Source organism: Manacus vitellinus, unplaced genomic scaffold, assembly GCF_001715985.3.
Source record: "Manacus vitellinus isolate BGI_N305 unplaced genomic scaffold, ASM171598v3 scaffold_14_pilon, whole genome shotgun sequence".
In the NCBI taxonomy this organism is placed as follows: Eukaryota; Metazoa; Chordata; class Aves; order Passeriformes; family Pipridae; genus Manacus; species Manacus vitellinus.
The window spans coordinates 7,024,799-7,047,464 of NW_021939063.1; the positions used below are offsets into that span (position 1 = coordinate 7,024,799).

General features: G+C 50.4%; 1 protein-coding gene across 1 annotated transcript in view; it reads left to right on the top strand.

Annotated features, from left to right (window-relative positions):
- The window catches only part of PRICKLE2 (prickle planar cell polarity protein 2), a 104,413-nt gene extending 81,961 nt beyond the window's left edge, over positions 1-22,452 (top strand). The window contains exons 3-8 of the mRNA XM_018068401.2: positions 2,293-2,406; positions 4,153-4,290; positions 4,938-5,141; positions 6,835-7,021; positions 9,351-10,214; positions 20,564-22,452. Of these exons, the coding sequence (XP_017923890.1) occupies positions 2,293-2,406; positions 4,153-4,290; positions 4,938-5,141; positions 6,835-7,021; positions 9,351-10,214; positions 20,564-21,432 (2,376 nt within the window). The 3' untranslated portion in view covers positions 21,433-22,452. The remainder of the gene's footprint in view (positions 1-2,292; positions 2,407-4,152; positions 4,291-4,937; positions 5,142-6,834; positions 7,022-9,350; positions 10,215-20,563) is intronic.
- The last annotated feature ends 214 nt before the right edge of the window (positions 22,453-22,666 follow it).

Genomic DNA, 22,666 nt, shown 5'->3' on the forward strand with positions numbered 1-22,666 from the left:
CCGAGCTATGTTGCTGGTCTGATGGGAACCAGTTCCTGCGGACCTGCTGAGACTGAATGGAAAACTTCCCACCGGAAGCAGGAGCGGAGCTGGGCACATACATCCTGCTGTACTGGGCTCTGGGAAGGCAGCACCCAGGCTGCTGAAGGAAGAAGAAAGAACCCCCAATCCTTACTTTTTGCCCAGGGTGAGCGTCTTAGGGCTCGTTGCTTTAGGAATTTGGCGGCTCTTCAAAAAAAAAAATAATTTATGGTCTCCTTCAACTTCAAGGACTCAGTGGGCAAAAAAATTTCATTGCAAGAAATAAAAACACAAACTAACCAATGTGAGCACAGTGCACAGCGAGCAGCCTGTTTGCACGTGGGGAGTTTGGCAGGAGAAGCCAGCAGGAGTGTGTGCCGGCCGGGCAGGCAGCAAGGAAACCTGGCAGCCCAGTAAAGGATAATGGCATCTGGGACATCACTGGAGATTTTCAACTGCAAACTCTGCTACAGGCTTGCTGCATAAACTCACGGCGCTCATTTAACATTGTGATGCTGCAATTAGTCCTTTCCAGTGTGTATATTTGCCACCTTGTGTAGCACATCATAAGAATTTAAGCGTTTTCAGTGTGCTTTGATGTCCTTGGATGAAGGATGCTCTATAAATGCAAAGTAAGTATTCCAATGTACGTAGTTTGTTTTCTTTTTAACATAACAAAATACTTCGCAGCCATTCTTTCTTTGACAGTTTCCATAGCTGGTGGGTCTGTTTCTGCTGTGCCTTAGCAAAACAAATTTAGGGTTTTGCAGTGGCATATGCTCAGCATATTCTTCAGCTTCATGATACAAGCCGTTCCCTTGTCATCAGCACTGCAGAGTTACGGGTGGAAATCTGCTAAAAATCTCCCTTTCTGGAAAACATGATGATGGGGAAAGGTGGATGGTGACATCAGTTTGGGGAGGAACATAAATTGAGAAAAGCACTGGAGCAACTCTGCTTGCAGGTAGCTCTAAATGAGAGCAGGGAGTGAGGTGAATGCAAAGCAATTATTCCTGAATAAAGACAGGTTTGGATATTTATTCTGGAATAAAAGAGTATTTCTTCCTGTGGAAGGTAAGTATGTTTATGAGCCACCTCTGTCAGCTTATGAGCCTACAGGCGAGCTCTCTTGCCAGCCACCCCTGTGTGACCTGACCCTGGTGTCCCCACGCCTCCCAGTGACCCACGGCAGCTTGTCATCCACAGATGCTGTGGGGTTGTGTGGGCAGAGAGGGCTTCTCTGGGGAGAGCCAGCACAGGTGGTGCTTTCTAGGCCAAAGTCCAAAACATACAGCGAGGGAAAAAGCTGATCAGAAGCTGCTGCGAAGGAAGTGTCATTTGGGAAAAGCCCTGTGAAAGCTGCAGGCGGTGCAGCCACTCCAAAATGAATTGCTGAGAGCTCAGGGAGCATCTCGGGTCTAATCCCACCGCGGCAAAGGCAGAAAGCTGTGTGTGCTGGCAAAACAGCCTGCATCTCTGTAGCCAAGAGCAGATTTAAGGAAGCTAGCCAGCCTTCTCCTCCTGCCCAAGCATCCAGAGGCATCTGGGTCTGCAGAGAATTCCAATCCCAGCCGAGCTCTCCCTTACCTCTTGCTTCTCCTGGTTCTTCCCAAGCCGTTCAGCTTCACTGTGGCCATTTCAGCGCAGATCAGCCAGTGAGTCCCCTCCCGGTGCTGGCCCGGCCCTTCAGTGCACGTCCCAGGTGTGGCAGTCGGAGGAGAGACGCTGGGGTTCAGGGTGTGCTTCCTCTCCGGGCTGCACTGCGCTCCCAGCGCCGGGCACGCCGTCCTCCAGCCTTTTTAATAGCTGATTTTAATTATACGCTCTGAGACAAAAGAGAAAAACTAAGCCTTCCAACAGATTTTTATCTGCTGTTGACTTCCACAAATTGCTGCAGAAAAAAGCCCGGAGGGTTTTGATGGAGGTGGAGGCTGAGATAGCCGGCAACTCGGAGGCTGCCGGGGCGCAGCCTTTTTAACCTCCCCAGCCGAGGCAGGTGCCGACACATCCCCGCAGCCGGCGCAACATGCTCACGCTATGGAGGCTGACCGAGCAAACGGTAACGCGCCTGCCGCCTCACCGGGGCTGCCACCCCTCTACCTCCGAGGAGAAAAAGGCAGCAAACCCAGAGCAGCTCCTGGCTGCCTTTCCATGCTCAAAATCTTTGGGAAGACCCAGCGCCCACTGGCTCGGGGGGTTGGCTGCTGGCTGGGCTTGGGGGCATGGGCTTGGCCGGGGAACCCCTCTGCAGTCCCCTCTCTTGCTCCGTAGGTGCACCAGTACTACAGCTGCCTGCCCGAGGACAAGGTCCCCTACGTCAACAGCCCGGGAGAAAAGTCTCGCATAAAGCAACTTCTGCATCAGCTGCCACCGCATGACAATGAGGTCAGTGTCCAAAACGTGTCCTCGGACATCAGCAGGGCTGCGGGCGGAGAGTGGATGCACCTCCTGGGGTTGCTTGTGGGGGAAGCGTGGGTCATCCTTTCTCAACTCCTTTTTTTTCTTGGGGGGATTTACTTGAAGTTTGATCATGTTGCTATTTAAGTGGCTGTGTTTGCTCCCTGCTTTGGTTGTGTTGGAGGTGGAGAGTTGTTTGTTTCTGAAGTTAAAAATTTTTCATCAGTTCTGCAGTTCTCTGAAATAAAAGCATTTTATCAGCCCTTGGAGGCCAAAGCCCCATTAAAAGTGGCTTGTAATGCTGTTGAGATCATCTAGAGACAGATACAAAGTTGTAAAAGCCTTTTCCCAGGTGCTGCTTCCAACTCACCTTGGGAGTGGGAGTGAGTGTGCCAAGGAGGGGCTTCACTTGGGCTGAGCCTCATGAGCTGGGAGAGCCTGGCAAGCCAGAGGTTGAGTCAAGACCAGTCAGAGCAAATAAACACTCTTACGTCTTACAAGAACGATGTGAGGCAGCAAAAAGGGTCTGGTCTTTTGACATCCTGATCTCACCAGTGAGAACGCTGGCTTCTGGTAACCCGCAAAATTTCCCTGTGTAAACAAAAAGAATCGTTTTCATGCTGCTTTCTGAAGAAGCCGCTCTGGAAAATGCATGCAGGTAACTTGTTTGGTCTAGGTCAGATTTTAACAGGTTTGCCTGCACGTGGCTGGGTGCCACGGGCACAGCACAGCGCTGCCAGCGCAGGGGGAGCTCCAGGCACCAGGAAGGGGCTTCTTCCTATACACCCTCAGGCCCCAACCTGCCTGCCTGCTTGCTTTCCTGGCATCTGCTTGAAACCCACAACCTCTGACAGCCAAAAATATGAGAATAAATATGCACAAATGATGCTACTCCAGCCCGTGTTGCTGCAAGTTAGACACACAAGTCTGCATGTATTTTCTGTAAATTGGCAGATTTTGCATCCAAGTTCCCCTCGTGCTCGATTTTGCTCCTTTGAACACTCAAGGTGTGTTGGTTGCTCACATGAATAACCCTGCTCAGCTCCATGAATCTGCTCTCCTGCATAATGGAGACTGGATCGGGCATTGGTACTACACGTGGCTGCCTTGACTCTCCACTCGTACTCTCCACTGAGGTGCAACCAACCAAGAGCTAAGCCTGCAGGATGAAAATAGCCCAGAAAACCTCAGAGTTTTATAAGCTTTGGGGAGATGGCATCATTCACTGTATCATTTTATTTTACTTATTTCCTTATTGCCTTCCAATGCAAAGATTTTGGAAATGTACAGACTTGACCCTGTGCTGGAAAAATAGTTCACAAATCACTGAAACTCCGTCATTTGCACAGGGAAAAGGGGCTGTGCTCTGGAAATGCCAGTGAAATGTTTTGAAGACCTCTGCTATAGGAATCTGGTGGAGAAAGCAGGAAAACCATCACTCCAATTGCTGGTCTGGGTAGGACTCTGAGAATCTAACTTCTAAGACTTTTCTGCAAACTGAGCAACCAAAGAGCAACCTTTCTCTTACCCTTTCTTCTCATCTCAGCCTCTTGAAATTCCGACCAAACCCCAGATGACTGAAGCCCAGACACCTGCATTTCTCCAGTGTCCCCTGAGCCAAGGGCAGAGTTTGCATAGTCCCCATGCAGAGGTTTGCAGGGCCTGTGGGACTGCAGCTCGCTGTCTGGGGAGCCAGGAACACTCCTAACACTGAGCATCACTTGTGTTTTTTAGGTCCGCTATTGCAATTCATTGGATGAGGAGGAGAAGAGGGAGCTCAAACTCTTCAGCAACCAAAGGAAGAGGGAAAATTTAGGAAGAGGCAATGTTCGGCCGTTCCCTGTAACTATGACAGGAGCCATCTGTGAGCAGGTGGGTAGCAGCTGATGAACTGGCACTTGAATCAGTGAAGCACCTCTCCTGTGAAGGCAGGCTGAGAGACTTGGGCTTGTTCAGTCTGGAGAATAGAAGGCTCCAGGGAGACCTTAGAGCCCTTTCCAGTACCTAAAGGGGCTACAAGAGAGCTAGAGAGAGACTTTCCCTATCACAGGGAGAATGGCTTTAAACTAACAGAGGGTAGGTTTAGATTAAATATTAGAAAGAAATTCTTTACTGTGAGGGTGGTGAGACCCTGGCACAGGTTACCCAGAGAAGCTGTGACTCCCCTGTCCCTGGAAGTATTCAAGGCCAGATTGGACAGGGCTTGGTCCTGGTCTAGTGGAAGGTGTCCTTGCCCATGGCAGGAGAGGTTGGAACTAGATGATCTTTAAGATCCCTTCCAGCCCAAACCATTCTATGATTTTATGAAGCTCACGGGAGAAGCGCCTGCTCATGACCCCACCAGGTACGAGCACTGGGGTCTGTCAGGACGTGTTTCAAGAGCACCCTGCAATATTTGATGTGGAGTAGTCACTTCAGCTCCTGGCACTCTGCAGGGGGTGGTTGTGAGAGCAACTGGTTGGTGATGGGTGGCAGTGGGTTCACCCACACCCCCCGTTAGTCACCAGCTTTTCTGACAGTGCGGCGGCCAGATCAACGGCGGGGACATGGCCGTCTTCGCCTCGCGAGCGGGACACGGCGTTTGCTGGCACCCTCCCTGCTTCATCTGCAGCGTCTGCAATGAGCTACTGGTTGACCTGATCTACTTCTACCAAGATGGGAAGATCTACTGTGGCAGGCACCACGCCGAGTGCCTCAAGCCCCGCTGTGCCGCGTGCGACGAGGTAAGAGCCAGCTCACCCCAGCATCTGCCGCTGATGCTGCTGCCTGTGGGGGTGGTGCAAGAGGGTTCCCCTTGCTCCCTGGGTGGCATTTTCCTCTCCATCCATCTTGACCTCTGCATGGAGGCATGCACACAAAATATGATGGCTTGGCTTTGCCAAAGGTTCAGCCAAGCTTTTCCTGAGGTTTTGGGTATTCTTTGTTGCAGTATGCCTAGGACTGTTCAGAGATAGGTCCTTGTCTACACGCAGGGAGCTGGGGGGGTTCTCTGTTTCCAGTAGGAGCACAGCCCCCATGCTGTGATTTTAGCCCAGGTGGGTATGGTGGTCCTCCTTTCTCCTCTATTTTCCCAGAAGAAGCCTCTGATGGGATGAGTGCTGTGTTTCCTACAGTCAGTCGTGTCTGAGCATACACACTAAGCTGAAATAGGCTTTAAGAGAGGCGATTAACAGGCTATAGGAAGCTGAACAAATGGAATACAAAACTGATATAGAAAACCATACAGAGTCGTCTCTGAGCATTTCTCAAGTGTCAATCTCTGTTTAAAAGGCTGGTGAAGGAAATTGTTCTGGTTTTTAAAGTTACAAAAACCATAGTGTGGAAAACCATCTGTACTATAAAATACCACGTCCTATCTTTGCAAGCGTGTAATAGTAAATAGCCAAGGCTATATGCACTTCATATCTGAAGAGCATTGACGTATGTATCCAATTAAATTTGTAGCATTACCAGTGAAAAACAACCTCTAACCATTCGATTGGCCCTATTTCTTTGTGGCTTAGGCTGGGTAATTTTTTTTCACGTACTTTTTATCCCTGCAAATTCTTGTTTAAGTCTTTCATTCGACTCCTTCTTTAACACGCTTTTCTTCTACTGAAACATCCAATGCTAATTGTGAGAAAGGGTAATTCAGGGCTAAGAGGATCTGCAGGTGAAAAGGTTTTAGTGTGCCTTGTGACAGGGCAGAGAACCAGGGAGCAGAGCCAGGGCTTCTTGGTCCCTTGACTTGGCTTGGGAGTTGAGATGGAATGGGGATGCGAAACAGAGACAGCAAGAAAGCATCTGCTGAAAATATTTTAAATGGCTGCTTCACCAGCTCACCCTTAACAGTGTTCTGTGCCTCAGTTTCCCCACTGGTATAATGACTGCAATCACCTTGATAAGCACACAGGGTAGGGTACTGGCAACTGTGAGGAGCCAGGTAGCTCTGTCTTCTCTCTCCCCCATGGAGATGCCACTTCTCCTTGTGCTTTTGCTCATCCTTTGTGCTCAGGTCCCTGTTTCAGAGATGGCTAAATGTGTTCCAGTAAGTGGCTGCTCTGTTCTTCAGAAGTCCACCAGATCGATAGGTTGTGTATAAGCGTGTTTATTACCCTGATCGACCCTGTCAGCTGATGGATGAGCTTCGAGCACGTTACTGCAGCTCTGCCTTAACGCTTTGCAGTCCGGGCAATAACTTGCTCCTGAGGTATTTGCATTTTAATGGATTTTCCTATGAAAGGATGGATGCCCCTGCCACAAGCCAAACCATGGGAATTTCTCACGCTGGACTGGGGTGGCTAGCTGTAAAACTTGGAGGTTGTATGAACAAATGGGAGTAGCTGCCACGCACAGGCCAGAGGCACAAAGGTTGCTGTCTGTGTCCCAGGACCCCTTTCTGACCAACTCTGCTCCACGTTTGTGTTTTCCCCCCAGATCATTTTTGCTGACGAGTGCACAGAGGCTGAAGGGCGGCACTGGCACATGAAGCACTTCTGCTGCTTTGAGTGTGAGACGGTGCTGGGGGGGCAGCGGTACATCATGAAGGATGGCAGGCCCTACTGCTGCAGCTGCTTCGAGTCCCTCTACGCTGAGTACTGCGACACCTGCGCCCAGCACATCGGTACGTGCCAGCGGTGCCAGAGGGCAGCGGGGCAAACCTCTGCCTGGGGGGTTGTTTCTGGCAAGAGCTGTTGCTTTAAGACACTGTGGGGCTGCGGGCAGGACTGCCTGTGGCTGGGGTCTGCTCCAGCCTCTTGTACCCCTCTCCCATCCCACCAAGGAGGTGGCACAGTGATTTGTTTGGTCAAACCACTGTTTATCCCTTTCTGTAGTCAGAGAGGGGAGAATTAATTATCAGAGGGTACCTCAGGAGCTGTGGCAGCTAGTGGTGAAAGCCTTCCCTGGCCTAATGTAACGCATGCTTTTTTTCCTTTAAATCTCATTTTCCTGTGAACAGCCTGGTTCTTCAACACAGATTTTTCCCATCCAGGCTTGCCAAAAGATCACTGTCAGAAAAGGTGCTTGATCATTAGGCATCATTATTGTTTCTGTTTGCCTTTTTAAATCAACCCCGCAGATAGGTGTTCTCAGACAGAAAGAAATAACTCATGAGGGTCCATCTGTGTTTCTAGAACAGTGGTTTAAAATACACTTTATTCAGGGGGATATGCTGTCCCCCAGCCGGGTGGGCTGGGAAGCACCTTGCTGCTCTCCCCAATCCCCTTTGCCACTTGGCTGAGCACTTGCTCGTGAGCATGCAGGCAGCTCTCCCTTTGCCCACAGAGGTGAGCTCACATGTTCAGATATTTCAGGGGTTGCAGAGAAAGAAAAACCAAACATTTTGCTCTTGTGCACCAGCCAGATGGCACAGAGAGGGGAAATTCAGGGCTTCAGTGAAGCACTTGGGAGGATGCGTTTGCTGTGACCTGCAGCACATCCTTCCCGAAAGCTCAGCTGCAAAGCGGTGAAGAAGCAGCTGTTAACGCTTCTCACACACTCCCTTCTCTTGTGCTTCCCCATCTGCTGATCTTCAGTCTGACCAGCTGGCTGGAGCCTGCTGACTGTTAGGTTTTCAGGGTAAAATCCCTGTTTTGGTGCATATTTGCACATTTCTAGCAAAGGAGGGTCTGCAACTGTTTTCCTGCAAGTTGCTCATAGCAGTCATTAAGTGCTGTGCTTAAGAGCCACGTAAATCAGAGGTAAGCATGTGCTTGTAAGGCTTGGGTTGGGTAGGTCAGGATAGAAAAAGGAGGCTGCACTCCTTCCTCTCCAAGATGGCTTTGGGCAGTGGAAAAGGAGCTGATAGGATCCCACCCACCGTCTTGTCTCTTAATTGCCCAGAAGTGTAGCACTCCAGTCTGTATAAAAGCATTTTGCTCGTTACGAGGGGAGAAAAAACCTGATTACACCAAACCTAATTTAGGCTGGAATAAAACAGACCATTAACATACTGCTCATTTATAAGTTATCTGGCAGCACTCGGCCCCCCAGCGACACGGCCGCGGCGGGTGTGTGAGCACATGCTGTGCACACAGGGGGTGCAGCACCCGCCGTGCTGGCCAGCCCACGCTGTGCATGGCAGTTTCTCAGGTAACGAGGGTTTTTGCCATGAACAGCAGTTTAAACAAGTGGATAAATGTTATAATTGAAACCTCAGGAGCTTTGCTCACGGCTCTGACTGAGAGCAGTGTGCAGACGTGTGCCCCCTGGGGTTTTGCTGGTGGGGGACAGACTGTTTGCATCAATTCCCTTACTGAGCCCAAGGCGGGCTGGCGAAGCAACCCAGGAAATGTGTCTGGGTGCAAGGCAAGGGTGTGTGTTTGATCCCTGGGGCCAGCTGTTTCTATTCTGTTTTGGAGAAGGGGCTCCAGAAGACAAAATAAAATTGAGATGGGGCCGCAGCAGCAGCAAGGGACAGGGATGTCATCTGGTCTGTTACATGTTTAACCAGGGCAGCACAAATTCCTCATTATGGTTCAGTTAGAGGCTTTTTGTTTTTTTAAATAGGCAGCATGTTATTGCTTTGACTTCAAGGACTTTATGGAGAACTTCTTGCATTCCTTTGCTTTATGATCGGAAATATCCCCATTTAATTCAAAATAGCTTGAGGCATGGTTCTGCTGCCCTTCCTAACATTGAGTAACTCCCAAGCAAAGGCCTGGAATTAGAACTGGGAGGAATTAGAAATGGGATTAGTTTCATGCGTTGGAGAAACCCTGAAAAAGGACTTTTGAGACTGAGGCCAGGTGCATGTCACTCTAGGGGGATTATAGAGTCATGAAATGCTTAAGGTTGGAAGAGACCTTAAAGATCATCTTGTTCCAACCCCCCACCATGGGCAGGGGCACCTTCCACTAGACCAGGTTGCGCAAAACCCCGTCCAGCCTGACCTTGATGCAGGTGTTGTGCAGTGTTAAGTGACCTTGACACTGTGCATCTTCCTCCTCAAGGTATCGACCAGGGCCAGATGACATACGATGGCCAGCACTGGCACGCCACCGAGACCTGCTTCTGCTGTGCCCAGTGCAAGAAGTCCCTGCTGGGACGGCCCTTCCTGCCCAAGCAGGGTCAGATCTTCTGCTCCAGGGCCTGCAGCATTGGCGATGACCCCAATGGCTCCGACTCCTCTGACTCGGCTTTCCAGAGCGCGCGAGCCAAGGAGTCCCGCCGCAGCGCCAAGATCGGCAAGAACAAGGGCAAAGGCGAGGAGGGGGCACGCAGCCCGTGCAACCAGCTGCAGGTCACCTCCAACCGTCTCTCCACCGATGTGGACCCGCTGTCCCTGCAGATGGATCTGCTGAGCCTGGCCAGCCAGACACCAAGCCTCAACAGGGACCACTTGTGGAGGAGCCGGGACGAGCTCTATCACTACGGTGGCAAGATGGAGCAAAGTCAGTCCCAAACCCCCTTGCAGCTTCTCAGCCAGTGCAACATAAGGACCTCCTATAACCCCAGCCAGGTCCCAGGCTCGCAGCCAGATTTATGGGGAAAACATTTCAGCAACCCAAAGAGGAGCTCCTCGCTGGCGATGAAGAGCCACGGCGGCAGCTTCATCCAGGACTGCAGAGAGGACTACTACTCGGGGAGGCTTCGCTCACAGGAGAGCTACAGTGACATGTCCAACCAGAGCTTCCCTGAAGCCAGAGGAAGTGTCAAAGTCCCCAAGTACGAGGAGGAAGAGGAAGGTGGGATGCCAACACCGCAGTGCCGCACCCGTCACCCCATCAATGCTCTCAAGTTCACAGAGGACCTGACGCCCACCGAGCAGACTCCCCGGGGCTCCATGGAGTCCCTTGCACTCTCCAATGCAACAGGTATGTCACCCCTGCTCCTGCCACCCATAGACCACCCCAGGATGCCCTCCATGTGATTGAGTCCCTGGTGTTCTGGGTCAGTGCCATAGCAGGTGTCTTCTCATTATGAGAGTGACCGACAGCTTGGGGACCACGGCTTGGTGACATGGGCTTGCCTGCCTGGCCCCCGTGTGCCTGGCAGCCCCTCTCCCTTTGCTTGCTGGTTTACCAAATGCAGGGCTTTATGGATGGCTGGCCTTTCTGTGCAGCTCAAAACAAGTATTTTCAAGCTCTTTAATCCTCCCTTTTGTGAAGAGAGGAGTAAAATCAAGGCCAGTTGCCAACTCAGAGGCAGATTCCAGGCTTCAGCGCTTGAAGGACTGCTGTCAGCTGCCCTTGCAGGCTAAAAATATTTTTAAATGCTTTGAAATAGGCCCAGTTAGCCCCTTTTGAGTGTTATGCCATCCTCAATCACATGACTAGTTAAATTCCTCCCCCTCTGTGCACAGCTCTTTAATTCCTCTTCCCCAATCCCTCAGTAAAAACTGCAGGGAAAAGCCTGGCGAGATGCTTGTCCTGTCAAGCTGAGCCCGTTTCTCACGAGAGCATCCCAGGGTCATATTTCTCAGACCTCTCACCCCAAACGTGTTTGGGTTTCATTTGTGGCTGCGGGGATGGGGGTGTGTGTCTGTGTGGGGCTCTGGTCCACAGCTGGCACTGGGCAGTCTCAGTCCTTCCTGCAGCTCACTCTACTCCACTCATGTGGCACAGCTATCCTTGCTTCTGAGTCCCTCAGCAGAGAAAACTTCTCAGGAAAGAGAATAGTGGGCCTGGTTTGCTCGCCAGAGATGCTGCCTTGCTGCTTCTTTGCGGCTCCCCTGGCTTTTCTCTGTTCCAGCTAAGCCGTGCTTGGATTTGGGCAGGTCCTGCACCTGAACCCCTGCAAAACAGAGTCCTTGTCACTGGCAGTGAGTGGCCTGTGGAGTGTTTGGTACCCAGTCCCGAGGATGCCCCACAGGGTGCTGGCACTGAGTGGTGGGGATGCGCCGGCGAGGATCACTGGGCCCATGGAGAGCTGAGCCCAGTTGAACCCGAACTCTGGGCTCTGCCCTGCCTGGATGGACAGGTTTGCTCTGCTACACCCTTGCCTCCTCACCCGCTCCCGGGATTTGGTGTGTTTGTTTAGGGAAGCTGCCAGCCCCATGGCAATATGTGAAATGATCTCTGTGTTCAACCAGGATCTCCTTATCCAGCAAGCAGCAAAATGGGGGAGAGAAGCTAATGAGCTGGGAAGGGTTTTGCTCAAACAGCCTCAAATATACTCAGAGGAGTAGATGTGAAATGGAGAGGGAGTTGGGAATCGCTCTCTGAAACAAGATTTCCCTAAGCAAAGCTCCACATTTCCAAAGCCTCTTGTGTTCCTAAAAACTCGTATTGCGTAAACCCCATCTGTACAAAGAGTCTTGAGCAACACCAAGCTCGGATGAGTAGTCCCTGTGCAGCGTAGGGGTTGTTGCATGCTTTGGAGCTGAAGTGTAGCAAGTTATTGGGGATACAGGTCAAGAGGCAGGAAATATGACAGGGCCTTCGTATTGGAGTGAAAATCATTCTGTCTTTCATTTTAGAAACCCCTTTTAAGAATGCTGAGAGGGAAACCTCCCAAAGGCACCCATCCTCCATACAGAGCCAAAGTATGAGTTTCCTTACAGGCAGTGCCTGCCTTAATATTTCACTGCTTTCCTGCTTTCTGGAGCAGATGCTCAGCATGATGGGGCTTGCAGCAAGTGTACACTGTTCCTCTGCAGAGCGAGGTGATAACATTTTTATTAATGTGTAAGGTTCTAATAATTTTCCTTGCTCTGGGAGCTGGCTCAGCTGAGCTGGTGGCACTGCAGCAGCAACAGGCAGCTACCCCAGGGCCATGTCTGCAGTTATCATCCAATTTAATTGGCAGCATTTTGAGGACAGGGAGACTTGGTGACCTGAGGGAGAGCAGGTTTTTGGGCAGGTGGTGTCAGGGCACACCACCCCACTGCCTGGCTTTTCCCATCCCTGCCATCCCCTCTGGGGCCAAGCAAGCTGCCCAGCAGGCACCCTACAGAGCTCCTCCCAACACAGCCCGGGGGTCTGGCTCACCCCCTTCCCTCCACCCCGCATTCCCCAGCTCTGCTTTGCCAGAACCTCCCAGGCATCCACATATGAGGTCCCTTTGAGCTACCGATGCTTCACAGTTGCTCCACCTTATAAAGTGAAATAATTAACACCGCATCCATCTAAGGTTTTATGGCATCGCTGAAAACGTTCTGGTTTTTATAGGGAGCTGAAGGGCAAACAGTCCCTGACCTGCAGAGCACATGTTAAAAGCTGGTCCCTCCCTGGCAGCAGATTTTGCTGTGATGTTTCTATTATGACTTTAACTACTAATTAGCTGGAGACGTCAGTAAATGCAGATAACTTATAGGGTGTGCAGCGGTAATCCCTGTCCTTTGGCCGGAAGGCTGCCTGCTGTGAGCAGATGCTGTTCCCTATAATATTTCGGGGTCAGCCATTGTGTAGGCCAAGATCTACCTGACCCCAATCTCCTGCAAGACCCCAGGTTTCTACCTTACCCAAAAGGCTCTATTAATCACTTTAAAGCCAATTCCTCATGGATTAGTAAAGAGGTGAGACACTGTGTTAATCCTGGGCACCTGCCCTCACAGTTCTGGGTTGTGCTCTGCTGTCACTGTGGGCATTAGTGCACCAGCAGACACAGTAGTGGCAGAGGTGGTTGTGACCCTCCTTGTGCTCTGTTTTGGGGTTTGAATTAGGTGGGAGTGTCTCCGCTGTGCTCTGATTTGTGCTTGTGTAATTGCCACAAGTGCTGATGTGATTTAAACACATCCAGTGGCAAAGGGCAGAATTTCCTGCTGGTGGAGGGCATCTCTCCTTCCCCTGCATGTTTCTGTTTGAAAAATCCCTTTTCTGCCATCAGCTGAAGACTACAACAGACTTTGATCCACTACAGTTTGGAGACTGGGTCCTCCTCTTGCCCAACATGGCCATTAGATGGAGAGGCAAAGAGCAAAATATATTTCCCAACCTGTTTTCCAAGAGAGAGCTCATTTTTGCTGATGTTATAATTTTATATTATCTTTTATATTTTTATTTCCTTTGGCTGCTTTTGTTTTTTGTTTTTTGTTGGTTTTTTTAATGGCATTAGTAACAACACAAACCAGTGGATCCTACAGCAATGTTTACCTCATAGCTCCCTGCATTAAGCCATCAGGACAGTGCTAAGATGAAATTTGTCCAGGAAGCTTTGCTCATGATGAGAAGCCTGAACCAACCAGAGGTTAGTCACTTCCCAGAAGATACTCAGTCCATCAACCCTGCTCCCAGTGCTTGTGCTTGTGTTCCCCTATAAAAAAAGGTTTTGCAGGCACTGTGTGTGCCTGGCAGCAGAATTAGAAATCAAGAACTGATCTCTGCTGATTCCAAGCAGTTATTTCCAGAAAATGCCAGCTGGTCAAATAGTCCACTTAAGAAAGTACCTGCAGGCTAAATGTTATTCTCTTAGAACAGTCTCTGTGTGCCCCTTGCAGAGAGTAGGAGCGCTTTGGAGGTAGAAGCGTCATTGAATGGTGACACTGTTGTGTGCAAAGGAGAAATAGATTTCAAAGGATTCCTTGAGAAGATGAGTTTGGGTGAAGGGAACAGCCTCATCTGTCACAGTCATAAATCCAGTTTAAAAAGATGTTAAACAGCAGTGCTGTTACAGGGTGAAATGTCATTTCACTTGTATGGCACACATTGCTCCTGCCATCAGTGTTATGAGATACCTAAAGGCCCCAATTAGTTCATTTTTCCAGGACTAGACAACAGTTGTGATATACCCAGCAAATGGAGAGAAAGGACATATGAGTATGCACGTGGGTCAGGGCTGATCCCTGCACGTCTGAGTTGTGACCTGACAGCATCATCATCTCCAGTCCCTCTTCTTCCTCTGCTTGAGGAGGAGCTGAAAGCTGCAGGACGGGTGAGGGGGAGAACAAACCATGTTCCTCAGGGACAGGGTTATATTTTCAGGAGAAACATTCATTGATCCAGTCTCTCCTGCACTGAGGGCTTGGGAGCAGCTCCTGAACACCCTCAAGGATGGCAGTGAGGTGTGAGGGATCTGAAAAGTGGTCCCCATCCCCATGTCCTCAGCAGCACTGCATCCTCTAAGGGCTCCTCTCTCCTGTGGGCTGGAGAGGGCAGATGCCCCAGGCGCTCCAGCTGAGTTCCAGAAAATGACACATTTACTGTTCCTGGCTTTTTCTGAGAAAAAAAGGAGGCTCCCAGCTCTCCAGCATGTTCTTATCACTCTCTTTTCCCCAGACACGGGCAGCGCAAAACTGCTTCCAAGTCGGAAGATGAGATCCCTGGGAGGATTTCGTGCAATTTTGAGACCTGAGTATAACACTCCCCAATCCAAGCCAGATAATTTCGAAACCCATGTGAAGATAAAGGCTTTCCATCCCAAAGGCCCAATGCCAAAACACTATAAAACCTGTCAGGAGTGTTTCTTCTCCCCCTTACTCGCCTCTTGCTGCCCAGCCTGTGGGAGGTTTGATGTGGGTGCTGCAGGATCAGCCATATGTATGGCTTCACCCCTTCAGTGTCACATGTGGACAGTGCAAAGCATGTAGACTAAGAACCAAACCAGAGGGAGACCCAAAATGGACTTCTAAAAGGACATGTTATCAGGGTAAGCAATGGCACATCATCCCCAATCCAGCATTGTTGGCTGTCCTGCTTCATCTCAGGAGCTGGGGATGGTAATGAAGAGGTTACAGGGAGGCTTTTGGGTTAAAATCCAACCCTTTTCCCAAGCAGCACTCGCTGAGAGAGGGATTGATCAGGTGGGAAATATACCCTGACACCCATGGGTGGCAAATGGGGGCACACCATGGGAGGCTGTTGGGACTGCAGCCCACTTGGTGAGTGCTCTGCTTTCCCCCAAATCGTTTAGTTTCCATAATTTCCAGTTACATAAGGGTTGTACTTTATTTCTGCCCGCCCTGAGGTCGCTCAAAAGTGAGATGGGGCTGAGCTATAAACAAAGCCCTGGGCAGGCTGTTTTTCCTTAAGTTCCTTTTTAGTTCTTGGGATTGACCTTGAAATAAACCTGGTTTGAGGGGTTTGAGGATGTGCCTGCCTGATGCTGTGGGAGAGAAGGCTCTGACACAGGAGGCTGGACACAAGAGATGCCATGCTGTCCCCTCCTGTGCCTCTATAGCTGCATTTAAACACTGGCTATCAGGGCTGGGTGCCAGGTTTTGGTGCTGGCAGGCACCTCTGTGGGGCTCAGGTGGTGAAGGCTGTAATGCACAGGTATATGTGTACACTGTGATAAATGTAAAGGCAAGAAGCAAGCGTCAGCACAGCCCTGTTTGTTCGCAATATCCTAAGTCAGGGCATTTTGCGTTCCCCTGCCGGGGTGAAACAGCTGATGCTCTCTCTGCAGTGGGATGCTGGCTCACCCTGTGTTAGCCCAGCTTCATGGGGAGTTTGATTTAATGGGGGCTGGGAGCTGCTTCCCCTCACAGGGGGCTTCACTCCCAGCCTCACACCCAGCCTACACACTCTCTGCGGCCTCTCTGCTGTCATTTGCCGAGTGGTTTAATAATTCATAATTAATGCAACTTGCAGCCCCGGATTAGCAAAGCACACAGTGGGGTTTAAGCGCCTCCGAGTGCTTTGTTGTGGCAAGGTTGCAGAGGTGATGCTCACGAGGGATATCTTTGTGCTGTCACTTTGCTTATTCGGGTGTTATTTCCCTTGGCAATGTTTATGGGATAAACACGGTTCTTAATAGGGGTGGGGAGGGACTTCAGAGGGGATTGTGCAGCGTGTTCTCATCAAACCTGAGCGTTAACCAGAAGCCTGCTTTGTGTTCCTGGCGCTGCAGCCAGCTCGAGTTCTGTATCGAACGCCCGCGGACGAGCTGCAGCTCTCACTTGTGCTCATCCGAAAGGCGTGCGTTTCCATGGCTCCGGGGTGAAATATTGAGCCTGGCAGCCCCACGCAGCGGAGAGCGGCAGCAAAAAAAACCCTGCTGTGTCCACGTGCGCCGCGGTGCCAGCACCGATCGGGCCGTGGGGCGGCCGCCGGCCGGTGCACCGCGCGGGCGGCAGCAGGTGCCATCTCTCCTCTTACAGTGCAAGGGCCTCTGGGGCAGCCAGTGATGGATGCGCTCAGTGGCTCGGAGCATCGTTTTGCAGCAGGAAATTTTGGTGGGGTCAGCACGTTGCCCCTGGTTTTGCACCCTGGTAATGGTCTTGTGATGTGATAGCAACCATCCCCTGCCACAGGCCCAGAGCGGGGCTTCTGGTCCCCTGGATGGCCTTGGGAAACAGATTCTCAGGTTTCCTTGTTAGAAAAAAGTCGGGGCTGTGTGGTGGGGTCTCCCCTCGCATGCTCTTTCTTCCAGGTTGAGGCTTGCTCGTGTTATTAGCTGTGTTGCCAGATGAAACACTTCATTAAGAGGGAGCTGCAGCGGCTGTAAATAAATATTGGTAACTCAAGAAGATGGGACCTCGTGCACAAGTGTAGCTCTGGAATGGCAGATAACCTCAGCAGACACCTTTACGCTCTCCAGGGCAGTGTGGGAGCAGGGACTTGGAGCTGCCCTGCGTGTACCTGGGCATCCCTGGCCTTTAGGTGCCAGGGAAGCTCTCCAGTGCTGGAGCCTGCCTCAGCCACCTTCTGCTGTGATTACACAGGGAGAGTTTTCTTCTTCTCCAAGCTGAAATTTTCCTTGCAGGAGTCAGCAGACCTGGAGAATTAATGTATTCCCTCCTCTTTGCAAGCATTTTTTTCCATATTTGAAGGCTGTTATTATATCCCCTTCAGCCTTCTCTCTTCTAGACTAAACAATCCCTGCTCTTTCAAACTTTATCCCCAGGTTATACTTTCTAGATGAAATTTTTTTTAGACAAATGGTTATTGCTGTCCCCTGAACTCACTGCGGTCATACCGGAGCTCTCCTGGCTTGCTCCCACTATGCTTTGCTGAGCCTTTGTCGCTCCACAGGGAGGGACAGGATCATATCAGGAGCTTAGAAAGACTAATGTGGGCCTAACCCCACTCATGATGCTTTACACTGGCATAAATGTAATATTCAGCCTGGAGGCACCTTTGTGTTCCATGAGGATTTTAACTTGCATCCTCAACCTAATACCTGCTCTGAGCATCATAAGAACTATGCAGAGCTCTTGGTGCCTTCAGCAATGCTGGAAAAGCACATCTTTGCTCCTGAATGAGCAGAATGAATCCTTCACTGTAACTATGAGCGAATGGAATAAAACTTCCCTCTCCCGGACGCGGTGTTTGCTGGGTCACTTTGTACTGTGGTTCCCAAAAAAAGGCATGTGCACGTGCAACCTGCCCAGTCTGCCTGGGAAGATGCATTTGGCCCTCAGCAAGGAGCCTTTCCCACTCTGTGTTATGGAGAAATGAAGCCACTGGATGTAGCTTTGCTTTGCTACAGCCTCCCAAGAAGGGGTTCCATCACACCCCAGCTTCTGTGTGCTGGTGATGATGGTGGTGGACGTGCTCTGTGCAGGATTCCTCTTAGAATCAACATTTTCCCAGCAATTCAAGATCTTAAAACGTGTGTGCTTAATTATAATCAGGCTGTCTGGATGAAGAGCCAGAAACATTCCCTGATTAAACCTCACGCTCTGAGCCTGAGCCATGTGTGTATTGCAGGCTCCTTATTTGAACTCGCTGCCCTGTGCTGACCAGCAATTCCAAGGGGAAAAGACTAAAGCATTCATGGTGTCTGCTGGAGGTGTGTGTTAGGGGCTGGAAACCCCTATCCTGCACGAACTAAACTGGTGAAGTGCTGTCTCTGCCTTTTCCAAGCTGGAGCTCCCTGCTTACCACAGCTTGCTTTACTCTTGACAGAAACAAACAGGTTTCACTGCTGGTCGTCTTGCTTGATCTCGACCACAGCATTCCTGCCCGTGATGTGGAGAAGCAGATGTGTCTTGTTTAATTTAAAAATACTGTTTTGCTCTTTCCGTGTCTCCAGAGCCTCTCCCCAGATGCTCAGTTTTGTTCTTTGCTGGATGCAGCACTGGAGGAGGGAGATGGCTGTGAGGGGCAGCCGTACCACCCAATGCGGCTGGTGCTGGGGGCAAAGCACCAGCTCGCCCCACACCCCTGTGAGTGAGATGAGGTCAATCCCTTTTAAACAGTGCTGCCAAAATCAACCTGCTGATGCCACAGAAGCATCCTGTGCTGCTGGATCTGCATTCCTGCCCGGTACTGCCATAGCTTGTTCTTATTGCGGAGCTGCGCCGGTTCTCTTAATGAGGAGCTGCATAAATGTCACCAAGGGGTCATTTTCTTCAATGTCAGCTATTGTCTGACAGGTCTGATTAAGGCCACTGTGATTCTCGTTGGGATCAGCTCTGCCAGCAATCCCACTGTTGCTCTGGCTTTGCAGGAGGTCCTTGTGCATGTTACCAAGTTAATTTTCCCTCACTGGGGGTTGCTGGGCTCCTCCACAGTGACACAGGAGGGACAGAAAATCGCAGCTCCAGCAGGGAGGAGAAACATGCTGGGAATCATTCACTCCCATAGTGAGCATGGGTGGGCAGGACTTTGAAGGGTACAGGGAGCCCATCCAGAACTGTTTTTAAAGGGCAGTGGTCAGGATTGGGTTTACTCACTCAAGATCAGCGTGGGTTAGGAAAAACAAAAAAGGCATGAGCCTGGCTTGGAAAGTGTGTCCTTTTTGAAACAAAACATGCCTTTTCCTTTTTTTTTAACGCAGCCTCTCCCTTTTCCTGTAGCATTCAGGGATCACCTTCACTTTACCTTCCTCTGTAATCATAAACTCCAGAAACATCCCCATTTAGAGCAGAAAAGCAAAGGTTCAGGGAGAAGTGGCTGTGGCACTGGGACTCGGGGAGCAAAGCCAAACCGTGTGAGAGCCAGTCAGAGTTCTCCATAGTGCCACCGAGGGGACAGTTTGGAAAACTTTGTCCAGCTTTGCAGGATCTGTTGATTTTTTTAAGGCTGAATCCAGAGAAACCCTGAAGCAGCCCATGTTCTTGTTCAGGTTTGGCAGCAGCGGCTAATGCCGAAGGAGCCGAGCTGTCGATGAAATGCAGACAGCTTTTGTTGAGGGAAGAGGAGGTTTGTTCTTGAACTCTGGGCTGGGTTGCTATTTTTTTTAATTAATTTACAAAGTCATAAATTCTCGATGATTGCATAAAGGCAGTGCGTCATGCTGGAAATCCTGCTGATGGTGCACAGCTCTGCGTGTTGGGTCTGCACCGGGAGGCTGTCAGAGAGGGACAGGGAAAAGAGAGCCAAAGCAAACACTCTGCGTTTGATTTGGGATGAAATGGATTTCCTTTGAAATAACTTGCGAAACATGTTGTCCTGAGCCTGCAGTGCAAGCACCGACTGCTGCCACTCGTCAAGCCAATGGGGAGATAGAAAATAGTCAGGAAACACCCATAAAACAGGACAAGGACTAGGCAGTGTGGGGTGCATTGTTTTTTCTTGATGGGCAGGTGCTGAGGAGACACCCCGCTTCCCTGCTGCCTGGTGAAGGCTTTCTGGGCTGGAGGAAAGCACCTTGTAGGAGCTCAGGGCTTGTTATCACATCAGAGTGACCCAGTGGGTCACCTTCCCAGGCAGGGCAGCTCATCAAGCTGGAGCTGATATTCCTGGCTCCTGCCCATGCACAGCTCCCTGGATATCTGTAGGGATAGCCTGACCCTCCAGCTGTCCCGCTGCTTACAGGGAGCTATAGAAGACTCTCTTGTCCTGGGGTGTTTCCTTGTCTCCTGGGAAACCCGACTGCATGCACGTGGCCAAGGCTGTGCCTTCGGGTGTCATTCGGGGATCTGTGCAGTGCAGCATGGTGACAAGCCTGAATTAGTCAGTGGCCCTGTTTTCATTTGCCCCGACGTTGTTCAGTCCTCCAAGCACAAGGTGTGGGTGCTGGATCATGGCACCCCAGTTATCTTGGCGTGCAGGAGGCCTCAGGTTACCTCTGACGCATGATTTCTCCCTGGCATCGCTGGTTATTCCTATCAAGTCACAGACAGTGTAGACATATGGGAAAGGAAGTCGTGAAAAGCAACTTGGAGTCCAACACAAAACACCTTAAATTGGTGTGATTTCCCCAAAGGAGGAACTGCCTGCTCTTTAAAAAAAAATAAAAATCCTCCTCTTGAAAGGGCTCTTCAGGACAGCATCGAAACCACTGAGTTATTTTTTAAAGCAAAATCCTTGGGCCAAAACCAGCCTCCACCCTCCACTGATAGAAAATTCTCCATCTTAACTCTCTTTTTTCCTTCCTTTGCCCTTTCCCTGCAAAGGCCTCTCAGCAGATGGTGGAGCCAAGCGCCAGGAGCATCTCTCCAGGTTCTCCATGCCTGACCTGAGCAAAGACTCAGGTATGAACGTCTCGGAGAAGATGAGCAACATGGGGACCCTGAACTCCTCCATGCAGTTCCGAAGCGCTGAGTCTGTCCGCAGCCTGCTGTCAGCACAGCAGTACCAGGACATGGAGCCCACCCTGCACGACCTCGCCAGCCCCCTCGGCTACCGAGAGCGGCCACTGCCAGGGCGGATGCACCAGAGCTTTGACTACGGCAGTGGGGTGCCCGGGGGCAACCTGGGGGTGCAGGAGGTGCCCAGACATGCCCCCATGAGTGAGCGCACGCGCCGGCGAACTACCCTGCGGGATGACGACCGGCACTACCGCCCGCACCGGCCCCGGCGGTCTCGGCGTTCCCGGTCGGATAACGCCCTGCACCTGGCCAGCGAGCAGTGCTACCGGCTGAAGGAGAGACCCTCGCTCCGAGCCAGGGACGACTACGACCCCTTCATGCACCAGAGGAGCTGCAGAGAGACGGTGGAGCAGGGTCCCCGCAGGGACGTCTACGGCCACTGTCCCCGGACGGTGTCGGATCTCGCCTTGCAGAACCACTTGGGCGAGAGGTGGGGGCCCTACTTCGCTGAATACGACTGGTGCTCCACCTGCTCCTCCTCTTCGGAGTCCGACAACGAGGGCTATTTCCTTGGGGAGCCCATTCCCCAGCCCACCCGCCTCCGGTACGTGACCAGCGAGGAGCTCCTGCACAAGTACGGCTCGTACAGCATGCCCAAATCTTCCACGGTGGGTGCCAGGGGACAGTTGCACAGCCGGAAAAGACAGAAGAGCAAAAACTGTATCATATCCTAATGGCATCCTTGCCGGGCACCTTGGGAGAATGTAAATTAACTCACAATCTTGCACTGTTTTAGATCATGTAAGTGCTTTTATTGTAACAAAAAAAAGGCCTGAAGAGTGGGGATTTGTAAGAAGGTTGTAGACTGGCTTCTATAAATAGTCATAATCCTGGGCACGGTGAATATATTTTGCACATCTTACTTTGGAGAAAAAAAATTTAAAAAGTTCACTTTAGCCTGTAATATTTACCCAGTAGTTTCTCCTCCTTCTCCCAGATACTGCCACCCCTTTGAGCTCTGTTTGTCCATACGTTTTGGTTGCCACTGTTGACTCTCAGCATCAGTTTGCCGGTAGCTTTTGCTTTCCACCACGTATTTGTTTTCCATTAGCCATGTTGGTAGGTGATTTGTCTCTCAGACAGTGTGGGAACCTAAGTTATTTCCATGGTTGTTGTAAATGCGATGTAAATGACAGTTTGGAGAAAATATTTTTGTATTTTGTAATATCAGAGTAATTTCTATATCTTAGGAGTCACTGGGAAAATGCATGCACGTTCAGAATTGTTTTCAGCCAGAGCTAACCAAACAGTACTTTGGATCCCCCTTTCCATTTCATCACCAAATTCTTTAAGTATATCAGTGAGAATTGAGTTGTCATTGGTTTTTGAGGTTTAGTTTTTTTGTTTTAACTCTCTTTTCTGTTAATTTGTTTCGATCCTGGTCAATAAGGAGAGCATTTTCTGATTCATTAGGTCTTGATGAGGCCTCAGTGGCATTTTGAAATCTGCTCACGCCTGTGATTCACAGGTATGCTCCACCAGTCAGATACAGGAACCCTGACAGCTGAAAAAAGGGACTTTTTTTTTTTTTAAATTGTTGTTATTAAACAGGAAAGAACAAAACTACCAAATGTCTGCAACATTGTAAATGACCAAAGCCGGAGAAGGAATTTCACACCTCTGTAGAGAACGCTGAAGTTACTAAACATTGAACTATTATTTGGAGTAAATAAAGTGTAAATGGTGCAATTGTGTGATGTCAGCATGACGTTGTTTTGAATATAGACTTGTCTTATGGTGCTCTAGTCTCCTGGGTTATGTTAACTGCTGTTCATTACCAAGTGGAAGTCTCAGTATTGCCTACTGCCTAACACATATGAGAACACCTGCAAACTGCTCCCCGTGGGCCCCATCCTGTCTGGCGAGACGCCCCCGCCCCTCTGGGGCCACGTGGGGCCAGGGGGTTTG